General features: G+C 41.6%; 1 protein-coding gene across 4 annotated transcripts in view; it reads right to left on the bottom strand.

Moving 5' to 3' along the window:
* The window catches only part of DIP2A (disco interacting protein 2 homolog A), a 105,132-nt gene that overhangs the window by 21,422 nt on the left and 68,997 nt on the right, over nt 1–14,713 (bottom strand). For all 4 annotated transcript variants that reach the window (XM_044304914.1, XM_044304915.1, XM_044304916.1 and 1 more), the window contains 6 exons: nt 6,252–6,362; nt 6,047–6,170; nt 3,418–3,527; nt 2,116–2,218; nt 504–568; nt 320–413 (listed from right to left, as the gene is read on the bottom strand). In XM_044304914.1, the coding sequence (XP_044160849.1) occupies nt 320–413; nt 504–568; nt 2,116–2,218; nt 3,418–3,527; nt 6,047–6,170; nt 6,252–6,362 (607 nt within the window). The remainder of the gene's footprint in view (nt 1–319; nt 414–503; nt 569–2,115; nt 2,219–3,417; nt 3,528–6,046; nt 6,171–6,251; nt 6,363–14,713) is intronic.

Genomic DNA, 14,713 nt, shown 5'->3' with positions numbered 1-14,713 from the left:
TAATGGATGGAGCGGTTTAGTTGCAGTGATGGAGCTACAACTGATCGGAAGGGTCCTGAGGATAATCCATCAATACTAAAATCTTGGACAACCCCTTTAAAGGTACCATAAACCCTGCCATTTAGTAATACTGTAATTTACCAGCTACATAATGTGGGGAGATAATGTAATATATTTGGATTTCAGGTCTCTTAATAAGTACATAACTCCTCTCTTAGCACTTCCTCTCTTGCCCTACAGAAATGTTGAATAAGCCAGAGCATAAACAGACGATGGCAGAATGCCATCCTCTAGTTGTATAGAGACACGAGGAACATACCTTTGTACGCATTAACTTTTTGAATCCAGGAGAGTGGATTCACTTTCATCAAAGCATATGGTATGCTGACTACATGCATGCGATTCATCACACTCTGAAATAAGGAAAACCCATTAGTTGGGGTAACACCTTTTAGTATGGCAGTGGTATGGTTCATATATAGTCAGAAAATAAAGGAACTCACAGTGAGCACTGCATGCCATAGACCAGCATCCCTCTTGAAGTCCAAGACATTAATCAATGTTTCAGCTACAATAAAAAAAAAAATCGAATCCTTCTGACAATGTGTTTCTGCTTTTATAGCATCAATAACACCCATGTAATCTCTACAATTGTCACATATATGAGAGACATTTATCAAAGTAGGAGGTAAAGGGGTTATCCTGCCATTTATATTGATGACCAATTGTCAGGATAGGTCATCACTATCTGATCGGTAGGGGTCTGACACCTGGCACGATCAGCTGTTTACTACACTGCCCATACTCTTGTAAGTGCAGTGTAATGCCAAGTACTCGCTCCATTCACTTGAATATAGCGAGTACTTGTAATTACACTGTGCTGCCGCTCCACAGGAGACAACACATAGTGGCGTGAAGAGGAAGCAGCACTCACATGGAGCGCCGCCTCCTCGTAAAACAGCTGACGATAGGAATTCTATTTAAATGGCAGGACAACCCCTTTAAAAAATATGGTTTCAATGCATTTTACCTGTACAATCCATGCAACCAACAAAGATGTTGCAAAGCTGTGGTCAATCATGTCAAAACTTCCATTTTATGTACAAGCTCCTTTACTATTACGTGGAAAGTACTGAATCATCACAGTAATTGGCTTTTGTAAATGGGACAAATCAGTTTACATTGCAAGGCAAATGCATGAAAGCAATGCATTACATGGCAGCCATTTAAATGTAGTCTGACTTTACCACAGAGGAAGCTGCTCTTACAACGAGTGGAGTTTCAAACACTTGCAGATTTTATTTTTATTTTATTTTTTACAGAATTTGCTCTATGATTCACCCTACGCAGTGTAAAAGTATGAAATTCATGATGGAAATCCCAACATTAAATTGACAAACTTTGGATTTAAAATCCAGACCAAAATATATATTTTTTTTTTTTATGGCACGAAGATGAGATTTGGCAATGCTGCAATACTCAGCTTTTTTGAGGGAACACGAACAGTGATGGTCAGTTCGCACTGTTCGCCAGCAAACACATGCGGGCTGCCATCTTTAGTAAGGTAAACTCACCCGTCCGGCGATGCACAGCTAAACCCTTACCTGTGCCTGTGCCAGGAGGCGGTCTAAAATTAAATGCAGTCACCGGGAGCAGGCAGTTCCGAGAACAGCCCAATGAAGGCAACCGGCGGCTGTTCTCGGAACTGCCTGCTCCCAGTGACTGCATTTGATTTCAGACCGGCTCCCGGCACAGGTAAGGGCTTACCTGTGCATCGCCGGACGGGTGAGTCTACCTTACTAAAGATGGCAGCCCGCATGTGTTCGCTGGCGAACACTGAACTTACCATCACTGAACAGGAACTTAGATATTAGAAAAAAAATGGGTTTACTTTTTCCCGGAACAGAGCCACACTAACTGATGGCAGCCTACATGTTATGCCCACCTGCTTTGTACATGACATAGGACTCTTATGAGTCTCTAGATATCTGACCATCAATTAATGTAACTGCAGCTGTTTGTGTCCTGAAAATAAGAACCTCTTAAAGCACCGCAAATTTATGATAATGTAGTTTACAACTGTTATATTAAATGCTGTAACCTAATCTGACCCACCTTCTGAGTAGCCACAGGCTTGTGTTAGAGAATGACAGTGTGCCAACATGGCTGACTGAGACACTGTGACCCCCATAGTGCTGCCTTCTTTGCTGGTCTTGTACTACAGAAAAGAGATATAAGAATGAGTATACAAGTTAGACATTAAAGAACATGCTTTCCTGACTCCATTGGTCTTGCACTCCTGACTAGCCTGTCTGCCCCATAGGCAGATTTTAAATTAGTGCAAGTATAAGGTTGTAGCCTGCTCTCCCTACATTTATTGGAAGCCTTCTGGTACAGGAGAGGTGTAGAGTGGGCTCAGCATGAATGTTGGACCTGCATTCCCTGGATTTTAAGGTGGCCAGTATGGCACATAACAGGTAGCATTTAGTGTTAGATTCCTGTCCTATAGAGATCGTCTTGACGCTGGCGGACAGGCACAAATAATTTTTTTGCCAAGAATCTCACATTTATAAAATGAGTGTAGCATTAGCACCAGAATATAATATATAATGATGGCATTATTGTACTTTATTGGTGTTTGCAGAGTGCTGTTGCATTGTTTTTTGGTCTTCCTGTCTAGTGTTGTACAAACTTCTGTATTCAAGTTCAGCGTACAAGGTTTGGGTTATCTAAAAATTCTGTTATGGATTCCGCTACCACGGACCATAAGTTAGAGTCTGTGGTAGCGGAATCCCTAACGGAATTCTTAGATAAAGTGGTCCTATTAATTAAGAAAGGACCATGATAGTTGCTGGATGCCAGATGGATGGTCTCCAAGACTGGTGTCATATCAAGTGGGAGATTATGCCTGGACACCTTAATTTGCAGTGCTTCATCAATTAGTTACAGCGGGCAGATCCATCTTGACCCTCTGCTGCAGTATGAACACATCTTTATATTGATTACTTGTTTTACATATATCTAGAATGAGGGCCAAGCACTGACTATCAGCATGACTGCAGTGGGGACGTTAAATGGGTACATTCACATCTGCATCATGAAATCAGTCAGGCTGGTCCGGCAGAGAACAGCTTGCTGAATTTCACTGTATCTGGCACTGCTGATACTGCCGTTCACCGCCGGATCCCCAATGACTATAATGGGATCTGGCTGCTTTCCAGCATAAATGCTGGGTTTCATGGGGACAACTACTGCTGCATGCAGCTGTTTTTGTCTGGCCGACAGAAGCAGGCTGCCGGATTGCCCAACGCTAGTGTAAACGTAAAATAAGCTCTCTTAGGGCAGAGCATTAAACGTCTGTTAGAAATAAGTGTTGTAAGAAGCTGTAGGAACAGAATTTACATTTTAACAGTTTACCTCAATATAAGCGGGATCATTGCTGGCATCTCCGATATGTGGATGCCAATCTTTGGGAGGCTTCATTAAATGCTTTCCATCAATAACAAACCATGCCAGACGAGGCCAACCTGAGATAAAAAAAAAATGTGGTTTAAGACAAATCTAATCCTGCTACATTGATTTATGAATAACCCTTTGTGTTTTGTACCATATTACCGTCTTCAGTAATGCCAAGCAATATACTAAGGGTACAGTCACACGACCATATCAAGGGGTCCACATCCATTCAGCAATTTTGCGGAATGGGTGCAGACCCGTTTATTTCAATGGGGCTGCAAAAAATGCGGACAGTATCTGTAGTTCCCTTCTGCGGCCCTACAAAAATATGGAGCATGTCCAATTCTTGTCAGCAACCGCATTTTCTGTATGGCGCCGGACATGTGAAATCCACAACCGGCAATTTGCGGACTGCAAAACACTTACGGTCGTGTGAATGTAGCCTTACTTTGATCAGAAACCCTAATGTCACAATTCAAAATGACGGACACAAAGGTATGCCAAGATTTTGATATTGATGGCATATCATCAGGATAAGTCACAAATAACCTGATTAACAGCCCACCAATTATCTGATTAGTGGGGTAGTTGACAGAGCTGGTTACTGCAACGCTGCTCTTATTTAGTTCAGTGGCAGCAGCACTGCAGGTAAAAGCTCCATCAACTACATAACGGACGGAGCTGTGTAGGTCTAGCGTCAATCAAGTATTGCTCATTAATATCAAAATCCTGGAATACCTATTAGGTCTATTTTTAAATTACTGCAAGAACACTGTCAGTTGTTGAAACAAGTCTGTCATAAATCATGCTGTCAGAGAACAGATATCAAATTATTGGCAATTTACTGTGTTACTAGAACAATTTTAAAGGGAATGTGTCACCAGCGACCTCCCTATACAACTGCATAGACACACAGCTGTGGTTCACCTGATTTCTCTCTTGTTGACTGGAGACTAAGTTCTGACATTATGATACTTTTTGGCAGATTTGGCTTTTGGTGCAATGAGGGTGTCACCGTTGCTCTTGTTGCAACCAGGCTCCATTCATTTTTGTGGCCAGTCCCTCCATGGCTACTTTGCCACTGCCTGAGCCTGTCAATCAAGGCAGCCAGGGAGGGGCTGGCCACAGAAAGGAATAAAGTTTGGGTACAACAAGAGCAGTGGTGACGCTCTCATTGCACCAAAGGCGTAATATGCATATTAAGAAAAAGTATAACTTGTGAATGGAGTCTCAGATCAACAAAAGAAATAAGCAGCATTTTAAATAGGGAGGTCACTGGTGACAGATTCCCCTTAAGGGATGCGGATCGCAGACCCCATTCAGGTGCGGCAGCCCCACGGTCGGTGCCCATGCATTGCGGACCGCAATTTGCAGTTCGCAGCACTTTGTTCATTTGAGAACACAATGAGTGCATATAGTACATAAATACAAGAAAAGGAATTAATAAAATATAATTAAACATGAGACTGTATTCATATCTGCACTGCAGATTCTGGTATATTTGAACGAAAAAAATGGTGCTTTACATCAACCTCATGGACCCTGTTAGAAGTCAATGGGGTTCGTTGGCCACCACTGATGTTTGTTGTGTGACCGATTCCAGTCCAGCACTTTGGCTTCTGGTATAAATGAAAGCCACAATGCTGATGTGAGCAGAGCTTTAGATGCTTGAGGAGGTTAGTTCTCATGGATCTTGGTATTAGAAGACTAAAACAGCTATGGATAGCAGGGATACCATCAGATTTAGATAAGCTCAGAATTTTATTGCAGTAGGGCAAGCATGTAAAAACAAAAAATAAGTGATGTTCGGCTAACTTCATCAGCAGATCCATTAGTAGCCTCAATCGCAGATTCCAGCTGCATGCAGCGCTATCATGTCCTGCAGAATGACAGACATCTTAATGGAAAACGAAGGACCCCATAAAAGTTAATGGGATCCAGCAGACACCATTGTTGTTAGTCATGTGCAGGATCTGGCAATGTTTTTTCAGCTCCTGCACTGGAACAGAAAAACAAGGAATCAGTAAGTGCTGATTCAGTACTGGGTATGGAGGAATAAAATCCATCTTTATTATATCCTCTTTAAAATCCAGCTAGCCATAGTACACGGATAATGCTTACGCATTACTGGCGCAGTATGCACTCTTTCTATGATTAAGGGTGCATAATTGACCATAAACGTGTAAGCGTTATTCTTTTCTTATGGCTAACTGGATTTTAAAGATGTTACAATAAAGATGTATTTTTCGCCTGTGGCTTTTGCTACAAGAGAGGTGGAAGAACTGGGGAGCTAGATTGTTTGTATATGCATCAACAGAAAAATGTGCTGCAGGTGTGAACCTAGCCTTAGTGGGAGTTTTGGAAAGAGCCAATAGCAGTTGGTATTCCTTTATAGAGAATGGCTGCTTGCATGTAGGCATCTCTACAGCAAGGGCTGTGACTTGGGGAATCTGCGTGCTTGGTGATGGTGGAGTTCGAAAAGACAGACCTCTGCCTAATCATAAATAAATAAAGGGGCAATTAAAAGGCAGTGCTGTCTTGCCTAAGAAAGGCATCCCCAACAACTTCCTCCCCACGAGTAGGTATTTACCTTTAAAAGTCACCACTTCTCCGGTCTGGGCTTTAGGTAGTCCTTTCTGACAAGCGTCTGTTGTAAGAGCTAATGAGACTCCACAACTACCCAGGAGGAAGCCGATCTGCTGACTACCTGCATCCTGCAATACAGCCGCATATATAAGCCTCAGCATACATGAAGGTTACAGCTTTATTGGGAGTTTCTTGTGGTCATGCATTACCTTCCTAGTCAGTGGCACTTCGATGGGCACAGGAATAAGGTCTGAAAGAAGACAGCCATAAAATGCTACCATGAACATCACAGGGTCATTATTGGGAAACACAAGTGCCACCTGCAATATAAATAGAAGTTTGTGAGATTAACATACAATGCCAAACTAAATTCAACTACACAAAAGCTACTGTGTGCATGGTTGGTAAAGATACAAGAACATCTTCATATCTGGCTTACATTTATCCTCCATGACCTGAAGCCAGGTCACTTCCATAGCTACCACTTAATCTCTTGTTTAGGTAAGACCCTTTTTACAAGGCAGTATCTTGGTCAGTATTTGTAAAACCAGCAGTTGATCCAAAACCCATTTTTCCATTATACATCTATCTGTGTAGGTTACACTCCTGAATATGACTTACTAAAACTAATGCAAAATACTGACATGTGAAGGCACCTGTAGGCCTCATGCACACATCTGTATGTACAGTTGTGTTCAAAATAATAGCAGTGTGTTTAAAAAAGTGAATAAAGCTCAAAATCCTTCTAATAGTTTTTATTTCCATACACACAAATGCATTGGGAACACACATTCTATTCCAAATCAAGATGAAGAGACTGGTGATGTCTGGAAAGCTCGCTATGTAACATCATTACTTCTATTTTTGTTAGCCATTAAAAAGGTATCAAACCTGCAATACTCTTATTTTGTTTCTCTTAATGAGAGCACTAAACTATTCCAAATCAAAACATGAAGAAAAATATATCAAATTTGTGTTGTTCCTCTAAAATAATTTAAGAAAAGTGAATATTAGACTGTTCAAAAAAAATAGCAGTGTTTGTATTCTTCTTTACAAACTCAAACATTCACTATATAAACTGAAAAATGTTTGAAGATTTTGCTTTCCTCTGAATCACTTTTCTAATATTTAGTTGTATAACCGCTGTTTCTGAGAACTGCTGTACATAATGGAGTCAACCAACTTCTGGCCCCTGTGAACAGGTATTCCAGCCCAGGATGATTGGACTACATTCCACAGTTCTTTTCTATTTCTTGGTTTTGCCTCAGAAACTGCATTTTTGAGGTCACCCTACAAGTTTTCTATTGGATTAAGATCCGGGGATTGGGCTGGCCACTCCATAACGTCAATCTTGTTGGTCTGGAACCAAGATGTTGCACGTTTACTGGTGTGTTTGGGGTCGTTGTCTTGTTGGAACACCCATTTCAAGGGCATTTCCTCTTCAGCATAAGGCAGCATGACCTCTTCAAGTATTCTGATGTATTCAAACTGATCCATGATCCCTGGTATGCGATAAATAGGCCCAAAACCGTAGTATGAGAAACATCCCCATATCATGATGCTTGCGCCACCATGCTTCACTGTCTTCACAGTTTACTGTGGCTGGAATTCAGTGTTTGGGGGTCGTCTGACAAACTGTCTCCGACCACTAGACCCAAAAAGAACAATCTTACTTTCATCAGTCCACAAAATGTCATTGTAACCTCTTCAGCAGATGTCTTTTTTTTTTTCAACAGTGGGACTTTGCGGGGACTTCTTGCAGATAGCTTGGGCTTCACATAGGCGTCTTCTAATTGTAACAGTACTCACAGGTAACTTTAGACGTTCTTTGATCTTCCTGGAGCTGATTGTTGGCTGAGTCCTTGCCATTTTGGCTATTCTTCTATCCATTTCAGGTTTTGGTTGCCATTTTAAAGCATTTGCGATCATTTAACAGAGCAGCCCATCATTTTCTGCACTTCTTTATATGTTTACCCCTCTCCAATCAATTTTTTAATCAAGGTACGCTGCTCTTGTGAAAAATGTCTAGAACGACCCATTTTCCTCAGAATTTCAGAAAGTAATGCACTGTAACCAGCATGTACAACATTTGCTGCCTTCCTTACTTAAATAAGGGCAATAATTGCCACCTGTTTTTCAAAATTCATAATTGAACTCTACACTGCTATTATTTTGAACATGCCCTTTTCAATAAGTGATTAAATTACAGAGAATTAGCAGCATGCATGTCTTGACTGTTGGGTTTGTTGGATTTCTATTACTCTACTACACCTGCTAGTAAATTATTTGCCATGTAGAAATATCATTTCTACCAAAAACAGTGATTGATCAGGTTAGTGATGTCTGACTGCTATTATTTTGAACACAACTGCATTTTGCGGTTTGCAAAATGGAGATCTTCAAAATACAGATGAGGTTTGTGTTGCTTCCATTTTTTTTTGTGCACCCATTGACTTCAATAGGTCCAGGGTTCGCATTTTGCGGCCAAGAAAAGGACATGTTCTAACTTTTAAGGAACAGACATACGGATGAAGGAAGCAGAAAGAGATAGAACTTGTCCTATACTTGGCCACAAAACATGAACAATGGAACCACTGAAGTGAACAGGTCCGCCAAAAAAAAAAAAAAAAAAAAAAAGAAGATGCTGCTACGCGGACGTCACATGGACATCATCCATATTTTTGCGGATCCACATTTTGGAGATCGCAAAATATATACCGTTGTGTGCATGAGGCAAATAGCTTTCTCAACATGATAAATGCTGATACACGCTACTTACTAATGTACTGTTATTATCGATATTGCTTTGTTTGCTGGCTGGATTCATTTTTCCATCACATTATACACTGCTCGTTTCCATGGTTACGGACACCCTGCAATCCAGCAGTGGTGGTGGCTGTGTTTTCACACTAGAGAAAAAAGTACCAGTCTATACGCACTCCCATAGTCACAGACACCAGAGAGGCCGGTACTTTTTCCTATAGTGTGCAAGCATGGCCAACGCTGATGGATTACATACAGGGTGGTTATAACCATGGAAACAAGCCGTGTGTAATGTGATGGAAAAATGAATCCAGCCAGCAAAGGAAGCAATTTGGACAATCACAGTACATTAGTATGTGCCTTGGATTAACTTTCTCTACATGATATATGCCATTTGCTGAAGTGAGACAACCCCTTTAACCCCTTAAGGACCGAGGACGTACCGGTACGCCCTATTTCCCGAGTCCTTAAGGACCGAGGACGTACCGGTACGTCCTGACTTAAAATCTGCATTCCGGCGCCGCGGGGGTTAATCGGAACGGGACGCCGGCTGAAATCATTCAGCCGGCATCCCGTAACAATGCAGGGGGGGGTCATTTGACCCCCCCCGTGTCGGCGATCGCAGCAAACCGCAGGTCAATTCAGACCTGCTGTTTGCTGCGCTTTTTGCAGTTTCTGATCCCCGCGGTCCCTGACCGCGGGGATCAGAAACTTCAGAGTGCCTAAAATCAATATTGCGCCCCCCCCCCCTGCACCCCTGCATGATTTGATGGCGGCGGGTGGTGCAGGGGGGGTGTCGCAGGCAGTGGGGGCGTTGCGGGAGGCGGGCGGTGCGGCAGGCGGGATCGCAATCCCCCGCCCGCCTCCCATTGCATAATCGTTGGCGTCTAGTGGGTTATACCAGGGTGCCAGCACATTGCTGGCACCCTGGTATAAACGGCTGACATCGGTGATGCGATGTCAGCCGTTTAACCCTTTCCATGCAGCGGTCCGTACGGACCGCTGTATGGAAAAGGTTAACAGCGCAAGGAGCTCCCTCCCTCTCCGATCGGGGGGCTGCTGTGCCTTTGCAGCCCCCCGATGGGAGAGGGAGAGAGCCCCCAGAGAGCCCCCCGAAGCCCCGTCCTCACCCTTCCCCGTCTGCGAAGTTGTGACAGACGGGGAAGGTTCCCATGGCAACAGGACGCCTGCTCAGGCGTCCTGCTGTCCATGGTGCTGAACAGATCTGTGCTGAAAGCATAGATCTGTTCAGTGTAAGTAAAATACAGTGCAGAAAACTATATAGGTTCTGTACTGTATTTTACAGACATCAGACCCACTGGATCTTCAAGAACCAAGTGGGTCTGGGTCCAATTTTTTTTTAAAAAAGTGAAAAAAGTTAAGATAAATGTTTTTTTATTTTATCACTGAATAAAAATAAAAATAAAAAAATACACTACACATATTAGGTATCGCCGTGTCCGTAACGACCTGATCTATAAAACGGTCATGTTACTTTCCCCGCACGGTGAACGCCATAAAAATAAAAAAATAAAAACTATGAGAAAATTGAAATTTTGCCCACCTTACTTCCCAAAAAAGGTAATAAAAGTGATCAAAAAAGTCGCATGTACGCCAAAATAGTACCAATAAAACAGTCATCTCATCCCGCAAAAAATGAGACCCTACTCAAGATAATCGCCCAAAAACTGAGAAAACTATGGCTCTTAGACTATGGAAACACTAAAACATGATTTTTTTTGTTTCAAAAATAAAATAATTGTGTAAAACTTTTATAAATAAAAATAAAGTATACATATTAGGTATCGCCGCGTCCGTATCGACCGGCTCTATAAAATTATCACATGACCTAACCCCTCAGGTGAGCACCGTAAAAAAAAAAGAAAAAAAAGTGTAAAAAAAGCAATTTTTTGCCATCTTACGTCACAAAAAGTGTAATAGCAAGCGATCAAAAAGTCATATGCACCCCAAAATAGTGCCAATCAAACCGTCATCTCATCCCGCAAAAAATTAGACCCTACTCAAGATAATCGCCCAAAAACTGTAAAAACTATGGCTCTTAGACTATGGAGACACTAAACAATTTTTTGGTTTTAAAAATGAAGTTATTGTATAAAACTTACATAAATAAAAAAAATTGTATACATATTAGGTATCGCCGCGTCCGTGACAACCTGCTCTATAAAATTACCACATGATCTAACCTGTCAGATGAATGTTGTAAATAACAAAAAAAAAAAAACGTGCCAAAAAAGCTATTTCTTGTTACCTTGCCGCACAAAAAGTGTAATATAGAGCAACCAAAAATCATATGTACCCTAAACTAGTACCAACAATACTGCCACCCTATTCCGTACTTTCTAAAATGGGGTCACTTTTTTGGAGTTTCTACTCTAGGGGTGCATCAGGGGGGCTTCAAATGGGACATGGTGTCAAAAAAACTGTCCAGCAAAATCTGCCTTCCAAAAACCGTATGGCATTCCTTTCCTTCTGTGCCCTGCCGTGTGCCCGTACAGCAGTTTACGACCACATATGGGGTGTTTCTGTAAACTACAGAATCAGGGCCATAAATAATGAGTTTTGTTTGGCTGTTAACCCTTGCTTTGTAACTGGAAAAAAAATATTAAAATGGAAAATCTGCCAAAAAAGTGAAATTTTGAAATTGTATCTCTATTTTCCATTAAATCTTGTGCAACACCTAAAGGGTTGACAAAGTTTGTAAAATCAGTTTTGAATACCTTGAGGGGTATAGTTTCTTAGATGGGGTCACTTTATGGAGTTTCGACTCCAGGGGTGCATCAGGGGGCTTCAAATGGGACATGGTGTCAAAAAAACTGTCCAGCAAAATCTGGCTTCCAAAAACCATACGGCGCACCTTTCACTCTACGCCCCGCTGTGTGGCCGTACAGTAGTTTATGGACACATCTTGGGTGTTTCTGTAAACAGCAGAGTCAGGGCAATAAAGATACAGTCTTGTTTGGCTGTTAACCCTTGCTTTGTTAGTGGAAAAAATGGGTTAAAATGGAAAATTAGGCAAAAAAATGAAATTCTCAAATTTCATCCCAATTTGCCAATAACTCTTGTGCAACACCTAAAGGGTTAACGGAGTTTGTAAAATCAGTTTTGAATACCTTGAGGGGTGTAGTTTATAGAATGGGGTCATTTTTGGGCGGTTTCTATTATGTAAGCCTCGCAAAGTGACTTCAGAGCTGTAGTGGTCCCTAAAAATTGGGTTTTTGTAAATTTCTGAAAAATTTCAAGATTTGCTTCTAAACTTCTAAGCCTTGTAACATCCCCAAAAAATAAAATATCATTCCCAAAATAATTCAAACATGAAGTAGACATATGGGGAATGTTAAGTCATCACAATTTTTGGGGGTATTACTATGTATTACAGAAGTAGAGAAACTGAAACTTTGAAATTTGCTAATTTTTCAAAAGTTTTGGTAAATTAGGTATTTTATTATGCAAAAAAATTAATTTTTTTGACTTTATTTTACCAGTGTCATGAAGTACAATATGTGACGAAAAAACAATCTCAGAATGGCCTGGATAAGTCAAAGCGTTTTAAAGTTATCAGCACTTAAAGTGACACTGGTCAGATTTGCAAAAAATGGCCTGGTCCTTAAGGTGAAAATGAGCCCGGTCCTTAAGGGGTTAAGAATAATATATACATAGGGAGGTGATATGGTATCTTGTAATTTTTAACCGTTTCGGCGGCTTCATTACCAGATATATGGGCTGTTTTGGCCCAAACATTTTCCAGCATCAAACATTGGCCAGTGACTATGTGTGACCAACATCAAATGTCACTAACGTAATTAATATTCTTTAGTACCTCTAACACACTGGCTCATTTAATAATCAAAAAGTATAACAATTTTAGTTTTCTTGTCTAAAGGAGCAGCCAATGTCATTCACTAACATTTATATCTTAATAGAACATGAGGCGTTCAACATTTTTACATTGCATTCTAATATTTTTAAAGGGGTAGTCCAGGCTACAGATACTGATGACCTATCCTCTGTTATCAATACCAGACTGGTGGGAGTCCAACCGATCAGCTGTTCTATACTGCAGCAGTGGTACAGTGTAAGTACATCTGTTAGTCCGAGTCAAGTGAAAGGGAGAGGAAGCAGTTATTACACTGCTACTAAGGCTGACAGCGTGCAGGTAAACACTGAAGAGGGCACTGGCAAGGACACTGTGGACCCTTCAAACTGTTGATTGCCAGGGGTGACGGGAGTCAGACACCAGCCAATCTGATATTGGTCTGGAATCCCAGACAACCCCTTTAATCTGTTGTCCAGCCAGTTAAAACGTGGTTTTAATGCCTTTGAAATTGAGGGCACTTACTAATATGCTTTCTGCACCATAGGTTCCCTGATGTCCCACTGCACTTCAGGTTTAGTTCTAACACAGAAACAGAGGCTGTGTGGTCTGTGTAATAGCCAAGCCAGCCCCCTTCTCTGTCTCTGTACAATCATGTGATTGGAGGGGGTCTGACTGACGAGAGCACTACTGAACCTGAAAACGGGGGAGGAGTTGCGTTAGAGGGTCAAGCATGTGTGCGGTGGATAGGGGATAACTTTTAAAGGGGTTATCCAGTAATTAAAGCCTCATGCACACGACCATATGTATTTTGCAGTCTGCAAAAATGGATCTGCAAAAAATAGGGATAATGTCCGTGTGCATTCCATGTTATGCGGAACGGAACAGCTGGCCTCTAATAGAACAGTACTATCCTTGTCCGTAATGCGGACAATAATAGGATATGTTCTATTTTTTGGCGAAACAGAAATACGGAAACGGATTGCACACCGAGTAACTTCAGGTTTTTTTGCGGATCCATTGAAATGAATGGTTCCGTATAGGGTCCGCAAAAAAAAACCAAAAAAAAACGGAACGGACACGAAAAGAAAATACGTTCGTGTGCATAGGGCCTAATATTGATAACCTACCCTCAGGATAGGTCATTAATATTAGATTGGCGGGGATCTGACACTCAGGACCCCCACCGATCAACTGTTAGAAGAGGCTGGCGCTCCGTGAGCACTGCAGTCTCTTCCCAGGCCATGTCACATGACCTAGTTGCAGCTCAGAGAATGGGGCTGAGCTGCAATACCAAGCAATGCCACGATATGATGTACGGCGCTGTGCTTGGTGAGATGCCAGAAGCCAGCTGTTCCCCAGAGCTCCCTGAAACAGCTGATCAGTGGGGGTGCTGGGACTCGGATAACCCCTTTAATGATGGCACAACCCCTTTAAAGAGGATCTGTCACCATGCCTGACATTTGTTTTAGTAAATGCTTGTATTCCCTAGTCATAAAAATTCTGGAGCATAACTTATTACTCTGTGTTAGGGTACTTTTACACTAGCGCTTTTCTTTTCCGGCGCTGAGTTCCGCCCTAGGGGCTTCAAATCCGGAAAATAACTGATCAGTTTTATCCTAATGCATTCTGAATGGAGGGTAATCTGTTCAGGATGAATCAGGATGTCTTCAGTTCAGTTTTTTTTTGACTAATCTGAACACTTTGACTGAACGCCGGATCCGGTCTTTTTTCCCATTGACTTGCATTAAACGCAAGTCAATTGTGTGTTCAGTCAAACCGGATCCGGCTTTTGCATGTTAAACCCGAAAAATGTGAAAAAAAAGTTAAAGTCCATAAATGGAGGATCCGTTTTTTCCAATGCATTTTTTAATTGTGATCAAAATCCTGATCAGGATTCAAAAGTAATCCGTTTTCACACGTTTTTCCGGATCCGGCTGGCAGTTCCGGTGTCGGAATTGAACGCCGGATTTAAACAAGGCTAGTGTGAAAGTAGCCTTACACCGTTTCTGTTATTCCTCCTATTTATGAAAAATTTGACAAATGGGCGTTACCATTCAGTTTGTCAAAGGTGTG

The sequence above is a fragment of the Bufo gargarizans genome, chromosome 8 (genome assembly GCF_014858855.1).
Source record: "Bufo gargarizans isolate SCDJY-AF-19 chromosome 8, ASM1485885v1, whole genome shotgun sequence".
In the NCBI taxonomy this organism is placed as follows: domain Eukaryota; kingdom Metazoa; phylum Chordata; class Amphibia; order Anura; family Bufonidae; genus Bufo; species Bufo gargarizans.
This window is presented reverse-complemented; position numbering and strand designations above follow the sequence as displayed.